The sequence below is a fragment of the Acipenser ruthenus genome, chromosome 34 (assembly GCF_902713425.1).
Source record: "Acipenser ruthenus chromosome 34, fAciRut3.2 maternal haplotype, whole genome shotgun sequence".
In the NCBI taxonomy this organism is placed as follows: domain Eukaryota; kingdom Metazoa; phylum Chordata; class Actinopteri; order Acipenseriformes; family Acipenseridae; genus Acipenser; species Acipenser ruthenus.
The window spans coordinates 5,276,475-5,288,876 of record NC_081222.1 but is presented as its reverse complement, the minus strand read 5'-3'; the positions used below and the strand labels follow the sequence as shown (position 1 = coordinate 5,288,876).

The window sequence follows — 12,402 nt, the reverse complement described above, 5'->3', positions numbered from 1 at the left end:
GTGCGGTTGGAGAGGTAGGAGGAGAACCAGGCCAGAGCAGTGCCAGAGATTCCCAAATCAGCGAGAGAGGATAGTAGAATAGAGTGATCGACAGTGTCAAAGGCAGCAGAGAGGTCGAGGAGAATTAGGACAGAGGAGAGAGAGGCAGCTTGGGCAGAGTTTAGTGAGTTGGTGACAGACAGGAGGGTGGTTTCAGTGGAGTGAGCAGAGCGGAAGCCAGATTGGAGAGGGTCGAGCGGAGAGTGGTTGGACACGAAAGCAGAGAGCTGGCGGTGTACAGCCCGCTCGAGGGTTTTGGAGAGGAAGGGTAGGAGGGAGACAGGACGGTAGCTCTGGGTTTTTTGAGGAAGGGAGTGATAGAGGCTTGTTTGAAGGCAGAGGGAAAGAGACCAGAAAGGAGAGAGGTGTTGAGAAGGGAGATGAAGGGATGAGGGTGAGTTAGTAGGCGATGCAGTGGGTGTAGGGGTTGGAGCAGGAGGGGGTGCGGGGGAGGGAGAGGTTTTAATGAGTTTGCGGATATCTGAGATTTTAGAAGAGAAGAAAGGCAAAGTCATCAGAGGAGATAGAGGAGGAGGGGGGCAGGGTTTAGGAGGGAGGAGAAGGTAGAGAATAGTTTATGTGGGTTGTTAGTGGAGGCTTGGATTACAGATTGGAAATAAGTACATTTAGCAGAAGAGAGAGTAGAGGAGAAGGAGGAGAGCAGAGTGCGGTAGAAGTCTAGGGCAGCAGGGAGTTTGGGTCTCTTCCATTTCTTTTCAGTAGATCGCAGTGTGATTCTTGCGGAGCGCAGAGGAGAGCTAGGGTTGGGTTGGGTTGGGTTGGGGTGGGGTGGGGAGGGGAGGGGCGAGCAGGTCGGGAGGTGAGGGGACAGAGGGAGTCGAGTGAGGAGGTGAGGGAGGAGAAGAGGGTGGAGGTAGCAGAGTCTACAGAGAGTTGTGAGAAGGAGTCGATAGGAGGGAGGTGAGAGAGAGCAGTGGAGGCAAGGACAGAGGGGGGGAGAGAGAGCGGAGGTTACGGCAAGAGGTGACAGTGGGGTTAGGAGGAGCAGGGAGAGAGGGGAGAGACAGAGCAAACGAGATGAAATAGTGATCAGAGAGGTCCAGGGGGGTGACAGAGAGGGTGGAGGGGCAGCAGGCCCTGGAGAAGGTGAGGTCCAGTTGACGGCCAGCTTTGTGGGTAGGGGGGGATGGAGAGAGACAGAAGTTATTGTTAATTTCTCTCGTTTAACAGAGCATAAATTACCCAGTACAGAGTAGCAAGTCCATCATTTAAAATCTCATTGATTTCTAGCAAAGATAAAAATAATCTTAAACCCAGTCTTTAATTTGTAGTTTTCTCTTTATTTGGATGCAGAGACAGCTTAACAAAGACTAATTAACATTTAGCATTAACAAAGGGAGGTAGAGATTTGGAAAATAAAAACCCTACCAATATTTAACGGGGACTTTCGAGAAAGTTTGGCGGCTTGATTGACACAAATTATAATAAGAGGTGGTCTCTGTAATGATTGACACGGAGTACGTGCAGTATCCACGAGGCAGGTTTTCAGCTTTGACCCCATAAGTACTTGGGGCCAAATATTCAAACGCCTTGGGTGTGTCGCAAGGGGAGTTGTAGAGATTTTTTTTCGCTTTTGAGTGAGATTCAAAATAGGTCCTGCGTTGGAAAAAATGGATTTGTGGGTTGTTCTCTCGCAAGTGCTTTTCCCTCAAATTTGGGGGAGGTGTCATGAATAATCCCTAAAGTTCACCACCACAAGCTAAATTTAAAAGTTAGTTTGCTTGCAAATCACAATGTTGCATGGAAATCACTTAAGACTGGTTACACTCCTTTTAGTTATTTAGCAGGAAGTATTTCAGGACAATCTCTGTTTCGACACAAACACTGGTTTGACCCATGGTCCGCACTGTAGTAATATCTAGCTATATCTAACATTATCGGCGCTGTGAATGCAACAGAACCCGCAGTTTGTGAAGACTGCAAAAAATAAATAAATGTAAATAAATAAATACATTTCTGTTTATAGTTGTTAGCTTGGTTTGTTTTTATTCTCTATTAATTAAATTCTATTCATTGAAAAAAGAAAAGAGAGAACCAGACCGTTCTTATTGTTTTTATGTATTGTTTGAATAGAGGATGTTAGCAGGGCAATGTTCCTGCGTGGGGGTAGGGGGACAGGCAGGCATGAACGTGTTTAAGTTCAACACTAACCCCAAATAAAATGTTGTTCCTGTTATTAAGCAGTAGTATAATCAGAAGCAGTGGTATTTAAAAGTAACAGAAGCCAGTTTTCACTTTAGTGAAGTAGGCTACAATATTTGTTTTCATTAAAAACTTGTTGTTTATTGAAATTAATGTTCAGCTTTCATATTGAAGCTTGTTGTGTACTACTCATCCAATCCAAGCATTCACTTCAAACCAAGCAGTGTAGGAATTTGCTTGTATTGTTCAAATCAAATAAGCTTATTTCATTTGTGTATAAAAAACGACAATAGAGTCGCAGTCCTTCTTTCGCAGCCAGTCATCTTCATGACACGTAAATGGTAAAGTAATTAAATGTCCCTGGCAGTGGACTGTCTCTGTTTAGCGCACGCAAGAACTTGCAGAATGGATAAAACTGTGTTGAGAATTGTAAGAAAACGCATTTGAGAGTAAAATATTTAATAATATTTTAAACTTTCATAGCTGAAGAGGTGCTGGGGTTATGCCTCGTCAATCCCAAACAATGCGTCTTCATTTTGCAAAAAGTTGCGCAGGTTCTATACCTCGAGAGAGTTGCGGTTGATTTCCTATGTTAATTCATGTTAATTTATGCAGCGCTGCAATAATTGCAGTTTCTCCACAACTCTTAGATTTTGCTTACTTGCGATTTTACGCAAAACATTCGTAACGCAAGCAGAGTTGTGAGAAAGATGAGAACATTCACAAGACCTTTGAATATTTGCCCCTTAGTGATTAACACGGGCGGGTCTAGCCTTGCAGCTTGACTGGTTCACTAAATTCTTCAAGATACACAAAAGGTTCCCTTTGACCCCACCTCACCTCAACAAATGTATAACATACTTTAAGGAAATGTACCTTCTGTGTAGTTTGGAACACATTTGCAGTAAATTTAAGTAACATACTAAGAGTACAACTATAATAAGCAATACTTGGGAGTTATTCAATTATAAAAATATCTTCCTTTTTTCTACTTTCTCTGTAAGCTGAGTCAAACTCCTGATGTACAAGTGTTTTTAGTTAGTTGCATCACAGATACAAAATCATTGCCAACTATTACTGCTGCTTTGTGGAATTCTGATTTGTCTTGACGTTCTTTCAGTTTTGTAACTGCGGAACACCAGATTTTTAAAGGACTTGTGTATAACCTGTCAAGTTTCTCTGCATTTTTTACTGTTTTTCTTCCAAAATGCATGCGATATTTACAGTAGGCTCCATCAAAATCTACAAACAAAATATTTGTTTTCTTTTGTTTATTTCTATTATATATATATATATATATATATATATATATATATATATATATATATATATATATATATATATATATAGTTAAACAGTACAACATATTACAGCTATCATCTAGCATCTTGTCACATGATGGCTAACTGGAACATCGTGGGACAAGTACGAGTGGACAAGTACAACGCAGTTAGAAGCAGTTTGAAAGCAGGTTGACAGCTGCAGAAACTAAACTTAAAAAAAAGGTCTTCAAGCCAGTAATCTGTTACAACTGCATGATGTGGGAAATCCGAGAAAACCCAACAGAGCTCAACCAAGTTTGTGTAAAGTGCTGCACGATCCAGGACTTGCTTCAGCGATTAAGCCTGCTAGAAAAGGAGCTGGAGGAAATGAGACAGCAACAGGAGCTTGAGGAGCTGACACACCCACAATTCATGGAAGTCTGCACCCCTAGCAGACTGAAAGCCACCAGGGAGATGGAAGAGAGTCGAAACAGCTGGGTTCAGATAGGCAGAAGCAGGGAAAAAAAGAAACTTCGTCAAACACAACCACCAGAAATCCAAACATCCAACAAATATGAGCCACTTCAACATTTAGATGACCAAAACCAACATCAAGAGAATGAAAGGAACAACATCCAGGACCCTATAAACAGTGCTGGCCAGGCAGCAGAAAGAAGGGAGGTCATGATTGTTGGGGACTACATATTGAGAAACACAGCAAGTTCAATTCGCAGTTTGGACTCCCTTACTACAACAGTGTGCCTCAGTCCAGGAGCCTCAGTCAAGCACATCACTCAGAATGTGGACAGGCTCCTAGAACGAACAGGAGACGACCCGGTAGTAGTCACCCACATCGGTACAAACAACATTGGAAGAGATCCCTGCAAAACAAATTCAGAGAGCTAGGAAGGAAATTAAAAGACAAGACCAAAACTGTGGTATTTTCTGGGATACTGCCGACGCCTTGCAAAGGACCATATGGACACCTGGAAATACAAAATCAAAATGCATGGCTGAAATCGTGGTGCACACAGGAAGGCTTCACCTTTCTTGAACACTGGAGCACTTTCTACAACAAGGACAATCTATACACGTGGGACGGACTGCACTTAAACAGGAAGGGAACCAATCTACTCGGAGAAAGGATCCTTCAAGAGGTCCAGAAGCATTTAAACTAGAAAGGAAGGGGGGAGAAAACAAAAAAACAGAAGGGAGACCACATCAAAACAAGGACAACAACTCAGGTAAGACCACTATTAAATGTATTTATCTTAATGCTAGAAGTCTCAGAAACAAAATGTTAGAACTTGAAGCTACTGCACTAACAAGTAACTACAATGTGGTAGGTGTTACAGAAACTTGGTTGTCTGAGAGTGATGGAGACGAATATATTATTAGTGGGTACACACTGTATAGAAAAGACAGGCAGGACAGAAGAGGCGGAGGGGTAGCGCTATACATAAGAAATAGTTTTGAAGCCCAGGTGTTAAATCAGGACAAAGAAAACAATGCAGAATCATTATGGGTTAGAATAATGGACACAAATTCAAAGGGCATAATAATAGGAGCATGCTATAGACCGCCAAATTCAGACGCTGAGCAAAATAATCTGTTGTACAATGACATTCGAAATGCGTGTAGAAAAGGAGAAGCCATACTAATGGGGGATTTCAACTTCCCCTGTATAAAATGGGAAAACCCGATGGGGGGCACGACGGACGAAATTGAAATGGTGGAAATGACAAATGACTGCTTCCTAATGCAATTTGTCAAGGCACCGACTAGAGGGGAGTCATGCCTTGATTTAGTCTTTTCAAATAATGAAGACAGAATAACTAAAACAGAGGTCAGAGAGCCATTGGCAAACTCAGACCACAACATGGTCTCATTTGAAATATTTTTTAATCCTTTGCGGTCCTATGTCGGACCTGGTCCGACATCGCGAAAATTCCATTCCAGTCCATTGTCGGACTCAGTCCGACATTGCCGAAAACCATGATCTAACACAGCCTATGTTGCGTTTAAGCCGGAAAAAACCGAGACAAGGTGTTCCCTAATCGTCTTTGATCGGAAAGAAGGCGGAGACAGCCGAATAGACTATATACAGGCTGAACAAAGCCGAATTGAACAGACGGAGAAAAGACGCACAAAGTGATAATGGCGCAGAGGAGACAGAGAAAAGCAATGCAGCCTGAAGAGCTTGCACAGATGATGGAGCCAGAAGAAAGTACAGATGAAAGCAGTTTGGAGGATGATTTTGAAGAATCTAGTGACGAGGAAGTACATTTTTCTCTTACTGAGGACTCTGAGAATCTCAGGAATCGGAGGAAAGTGACCAAGAACCAGACGCACAACCGGAGGGATTTCAAGGTAGTAATACGTTGAGAACTGCACTGGAGTTTTTTCAACTTTTTTTTACTGACATTTTGTTTACTGAAATTGTGAATGAGACGAATAGATATGCGAACGTAAAGCTAACAGGACCGCGGCGTCACAATTCTATTTGGAACACCTGGAAACCTGTTACATTACCTGAGATGAAGGCATTTTTTGGTGTTGTGCTGAATATGGGACTGAATGTAAAAACAGACATAAAAGAATATTTCTCGAGGAATGGACCGACAGAATGCCGTTTTTCAAAGATGTATCCAAGAGATCGCGTTTCTTGCAGATCTTTTGGATGCTGCACCTTTCCCCTCCCCCCACCCAGTTGCCTCAGACTGCTTTTGTTAGCAGAGGACAAAAGGTGAGGAATGTGGTCAGCTACATAGACGCAAAATGCCGTGAGCTATTCATTCCAGGCAGAGACATTTGCATAGATGAGAGCACCGTTGGCTTCAAAGGAAGGATTATCTTCAAATGCTACAATCCTCAGAAGCCTACCAAGTGGGGGATGCGTGTGTTTGTTTTAGCTGACTGTGAAACTGGTTATGTCTCTGCTATTGTTCCTTACTTTGGTAGCCCAACAACAGACTCCCTGCTGAGACCAGACATGCCGTTTTCATCAAGGATTTTTCTTCACCTGTGTGAAACATTGCTGCAGACAACAAATGGACATGGCTTTCATTTGTTTACAGACAGGTTTTACACAGGTTACGACCTGGCCATGGAACTGCTCAAAATCAAAATCCATCTTACTGGAACAGTAATGGCCAATAGAAGAGGATTGCCAGCACCAGTGAAGCAAGGCCTCAAACTGAAAAAAAATGAGTCGGTTTCATTCAGCAAGGACAACAATGTCATGGTGCTAGGATGGAAGGACAAATGGTTAGTGCTCATGTTGAGCACCTTCCATGGCAGTGACTGTGAGAAGGTACAACGCACCATCAAGCGAGGAGAAATTCAAGAGCTGGAGAAGCCTTCAGTGATCTGCGATTACACCAGCAAGATGGGTGCAGTGGACCGGGCGGATCACTACTGTGCCAGCTATGCTTTTACAAGGAAATCTCTGAAGTGGTGGAGGAAGATGTTCTTTTGGCTGCTGGAGGTTGCAATTGTGAACAGTGCTATCCTGTTCAATTTGATGAAGGTGGAATCAGGACAGCTACCTGTTCGCCATAAAACCTTCAGGAAAGCCTTACTGGTACAACTGGTGGGAAATGTGCGCAACCCTGGCTCCAGAAAACGTGGTCGTCCATCATCCACAGACAGAGAGGAAAGACTGAATGAAAAGCCACATTTCATTGCAAAAAATGAAGGAAAGAGCACCAAAGACTGTGCAGTGTGCAGTGACAGAAAGACAAAAGGGGGGAGGAGAGAGACTGTATGGTTCTGCAGAACCTGCTCAAGGCAGCCAGGGTTGCACCCAGGTGACTGCTTTGAAAGGTACCATACCATGGACACATACAGATAATTTCTGTCAGTGTAAATGCTTTTTTGTTTGCAGACCTCGCCTGATATAAATAGTTATAAAATTGTTGAAAAATTGTTTTTAGTTTTTTTTTTTTTTGTTTTTTTGTTTGGCAATAGTGTGTAATTGATTTGTAAAAAGTGTTGCACCTGTCTGATTATTCTAAAGGTACTATAATCAAGCAGAAACAAAAATTTTGTGAAATTGTTACTTTTCTTTTCAATGTTCGCCTGATTTTATATATATATATATATATATATATATATATATATATATATATATATATAAAAATAATAAAAACATGTTTTTTGTTCAAAATTTTGCTACTGGTGTCTTTGTATAGGGTACCCTTTGGATTTGCACTGCTTTATTCCTTGTTTTACGCAAATAAAGTCACTTTATTTCAATTTAAACTGCACGTGGTCTGAAATTTTATTTTGTTCATAAAAATTAATTGGACCTGACCAGCCTGACAGCCGCACAATAAATGGACTGCAAAGGGTTAAAACCCCAAAAGTAATGACTAAAGCTAAGGTTTACAATTTTAGAAAAGCAAACTATGAAGGTATGAAATGGAGACTAACAGAAGGAGATTGGAGTAAAATAGAGAAAACATCCACAGAAAAAGGGTGGCTGTTTTTTAAAAATGTAGTACTAGAGGCACAAAACAATTGCATCCCAAAAGTAGACAAATCTAAATCTAAAACAAAATGGCCCAAATGGTTTAACAGATCAATTAAAAACAATATTCAGCGAAAAAAGGCACTTTACAGAGCATTTAAAAGGGACCAAAAACAAAGTAGACAGAAAGAGTACTTGGAACTGCAAACACAAGTCAAAAAGGAAGTTAGAAAGGCCAAGAGAGAGATAGAAATCAATATTGCTAAGGGGGCTAAAACCAATTCCAAAATATTTTTCCAATATTATAACAGCAAGAGAACATTCAAAGAGGAGGTTAAATGTCTAAGAGACACAAATGGCAAAATCATAGATGAAGAAAAAAAAATAGCAAATATATTAAATGATTACTTTTCACAGGTTTTTACAAAGGAGGACACGGACAACATGCCCGACATGTCGACCTGTTCCTGTCCAATTTTAAATAACTTTAGCATAACAGAGGCAGAAGTGTTAAAGGGACTAGGAATTTAAATCAAGGGAAGTAATGTTAAAACTCTACAATGCATTAGTAAGACCTCACCTAGAATATTGTGTTCAGTTCTGGTCACCTCGTTACAAAAAGGATATTGCTGCTCTAGAAAGAGTGCAAAGAAGAGCAACCAGAATTATCCCGGGTTTAAAAGGCATGTTGTATGCAGACAGGCTAAAAGAATTGAATCTATTCAGTCTTGAACACAGAAGACTATGCGGTGATCTGATTCAAACATTCAGAATCCTAAAAGGTATAGACAACCCAGGGGACTTCTTTGACTTGAAAAATGAAACAAGGACCAGGGGTCACAAATGGAAATTAGATAAAGGGGCATTCAGAACAGAAAATAGGAGGCACTTTTTTACACAGAGAATTGTGAGGGTCTGGAACCAACTCCCCAGTAATGTTGTTGAAGCTGACACCCTGGGATCCTTCAAGAAGCTGTTTGATGAGATTCTGGGATCAAAAAGCTACTAACAACCAAACGAGCAAGATGGACTGAATGGCCTCCTCTCGTTTGTAAACTTTCTTATGTTCTTAAAGTACTCAAACAGCTGACCCTAATTATCCCTTTAATTGGGTTGAGTTAACTAGGGGGGGCAATAACTTTTTCACACTTGAAGATTGCATGTTTGATTACCTTGCACACCAAACAAATGAAAGAAGCACCAAACTTGGGTGTCATTTTTTCTCTCAGACTCCCTCTCTATACTACTACAACCCACAAAAAAATCTGACCAAATACAATGTGAAAAATGTGCAAAAATGCAGAAAATCAGATGGGGGGGGGGGGGCAAATATTTTTTCATGGCACTGTATGTGTGTGTGTGTGTGTATTCTATATATAATATCGTACAGATAATCACTGAAGCATTTCATTTTTATCATTATAAACATATTTGTCAGTCTTCGTGTTTTAATAGTTTCACAAATCGATGGATTGTGCATGTCCAATAAATAACTAATATCGCCTCTCTTCAAATCTAGTAAAAAAAAAAAAAAAAAAAAAAAAAAAAAAAACATATTAAATGTATACAAAGTAGGTTGCAACACTAAAATCGAAAGACAAAAAAAAATATTACATTTTTGCCAGGGAAAGTTTGTCTTGAAATGCTTCTAACAGTAAACTTATTTTTTTTTTTGTGAACACCCCAACAAGTACATTGACCACGAAGTGTTATAAATTACACAACACGATTTATTTCTAATCCGTTAATACTTCAGCGACTATGGTGTTTGTTTGTTTGTTTTTTGTTATTTTGTTTTTTCTTTGTAGCTTTACTGGATTGCAGCATTTAAATGTTAGGTTCGTGTATTATGAAAGCAGCATCACTTGGTAATACTACGTTAATAATACGTAGTCGCTGTCCTTACAAAGGTAATACGAAATTGTCCTGTCAGGACACTGCACTCTGATTCATTGGCTATCATATTATATGAACATAAGAACAGTTTGCAAACGAGAGGCCCATCTTGCTCGTTTGGTTGTTAGTAGATTGTTAGTTGTTATTGTTAATAAAACAACGAATAATCTTCTCCCTACACCGAAACTCGAACCTTAAGGTCAGTATCCTATACTGCAGTCATTACACATCTAAAGTAGTTCATGTTTGGCAGTGAATATGCGTTTTTGTTACTTTAAAGAAAAGCGACCAGAGGTGCTGACTTCCTCACTTGTCCTGACAGGAACATTTCGTGGTACCTTTATTTGCACTGCAAATTAGTCTGCCTTGCAAGAGGCTCTCTTGGCAGCCATTTCTGCGTTTCTTTATATCCAATAGATGATCAGGTTCTTCCATATCTGGCCAATCAGAAATGATAGGGGTGGGACGTAAACATTTCTTAAAATGTTTATGTTTTGGTGCTAGACTTCCGCAATTCAGTTTTCAGAAACTTGTGTGGCTCTCTACAGATATAACGCGAGTGCCTTTCTAGCAACAAAACGAACACAGAAAAAATAAATAAATAAAAATTACTTGTCCAACAGACAAGGTATAACGGCAAAACTTGTAGTCCGTCACACAAATCTTGTTGTCCGGGGCGTCGGGCGATACGAATTGCACAGCTCTGCACAGGGTACAACACTTCAATATTTTCAGCTTGCTTGTTGTGGTGAATTTGGTTATAATTTATCAGTTATTTTTAAGGCTTATTTTGTGTTTAAATATGTATCGTGTAGCGATATCTATACATTTATTTATTATTTGCCACTCAAATTGTCTTTAATATTTACGTGTAGTAAAAAATGAATAAACCCCAGGTCTACTCTACGCGGCTGTGCATATGAGTAGCTGCACTTTTGTTGTTGTTTTAGAATTGAACCCCTGACTGCAAGAACGTATCCTGACAGCCGGAGGCACTTCTACCTCCATTTGAGAGCACAGGCAGCAACTGTGTTGTTAGACTTCCCTTCTCCGGCGACACGTCTCACATAATACTACGCGATTGTTTTAAAGAAACAAAACATCACACGCCAAACAAGATTTATTTCACATATGTTATTTACAGTATTAATATTTATCATGTTGTGGGGGTGCTTACCTCCTCCGCGTCATGCCTTGGTAACATTCCCCAGGCGGCCAGCCCTAGCCGTAGTTCGTGGACGTCGACTCGCCCATCTTTATTCAGGTCCAGCTGGTCGAAAAGTTCGGCCCATCTCTTCTCCCGCTCCAGGTCGATCACGTTATTATCATTATTATTAATAATATTTTTGTTATTGTCCTGACAGAACGCACGGCCGGTTGGCCAAGGCAGCACAAACCGACCACCACAATGTTCCTTCATATTATTATTATTATTATTATTATTATTATTATTATTATTATTATTATTTATAACAGAAATTCTAATTTCCAGGAAATAGCTATGATAATGCTAAAAATAAAATCCATCCGGCCTCTTGTGTGACGGTGGTGCTGTATTTAAAATAAGATGATCACAGCGACATCAGTCCTTGTATTTCCTCAAGTCCAATTTCGGTACTTAACCCCGTTACCGGATATATAAACTTCTGATCCATACTGATAGAGATACAGGTGGTGGTGTTGTTTGTTAGTACAGTCTAGCGTTGTGCAAACGCAGCGTTTTGTGCTGTCATGTCACGGAGTATCTGACACTAACACGCGTACATTCCTTGGCTCAGTTGCAGACTTCTGTATTCTTCAAGCACTGGCCTATTACGAGAAAAGTCTGTTCAAGATTAAATGTGATAGCGAGTGTCCCACCGTCCCCCTTGGCGCTTTTTTGTTTTTACTGCGAGAGGGAGAATGAGTCAGTCTTGATTGCGCAACTAGTCGTAGTTTCTCAAGGTAGTATTGCACAGTGCTACAAGTCTATAATAATATGCTCCGGCTCACGCCCGCAGTGTTTTTTGTGTTCATTATTTTATTTATTTAATTATAAACCCCGCTATCCAGTGAGGTTACTCTGTCCATGTAGCTTACATTTGACGGCCTTATACAATTAGCAATCATAATCGGTTTAGTGTGCTGCGCAATGGGCTTTTAGTTATAAAACTGGCCAGTCATCAAAACAATACATTTATTTAAGATCTGAGATTCATAGGTTCTCTCTCTCTCTCTCTCTCTCTCTCTCTCTCTCTCTCTCTCTCTCTCTCTCTCTCTCTCTCTCTCTCTCTCTCTCTCTCTCTCTCTCTCTCTCTCTCTCTCTCTCCCTCTCTCATTTTTATGCTTATGTTAAACTAGTGGGGAAAATAACAAAAGCACAACGTTAAATTAGGTGACTAAAAGTAGGATTCTGTGGCCTGCGGTCTGGACCACTCAACACTGTGACGTCACAGTGGTCCGGACCACTGGGCCCACTCGCTGCTGCTGTTATATTCTGATTTCACAGTTGTATATTGTTCGTTTTCTTTATGGCTAATTATTGTTTCATCGTCTCATACTTGCTTTACAATGGCTGCTTTTACACATTAT

General features: G+C 40.5%; 1 protein-coding gene across 2 annotated transcripts in view; it reads right to left on the bottom strand.

Annotated features, from left to right (window-relative positions):
• Positions 1-11,769, bottom strand: part of LOC117965550 (mitochondrial adenyl nucleotide antiporter SLC25A23-like) — a 102,111-nt gene extending 90,342 nt beyond the window's left edge. The window contains exon 1 of one of the 2 annotated variants that reach the window (XM_059007234.1): positions 11,009-11,769. In XM_059007234.1, coding sequence (XP_058863217.1) covers positions 11,009-11,251 — 243 coding nt within the window. In that variant the 5' untranslated portion in view covers positions 11,252-11,769. The remainder of the gene's footprint in view (positions 1-11,008) is intronic. The other variant, XM_059007233.1, reaches the window with a different exon arrangement.
• Positions 11,770-12,402: the final 633 nt, after the last annotated feature.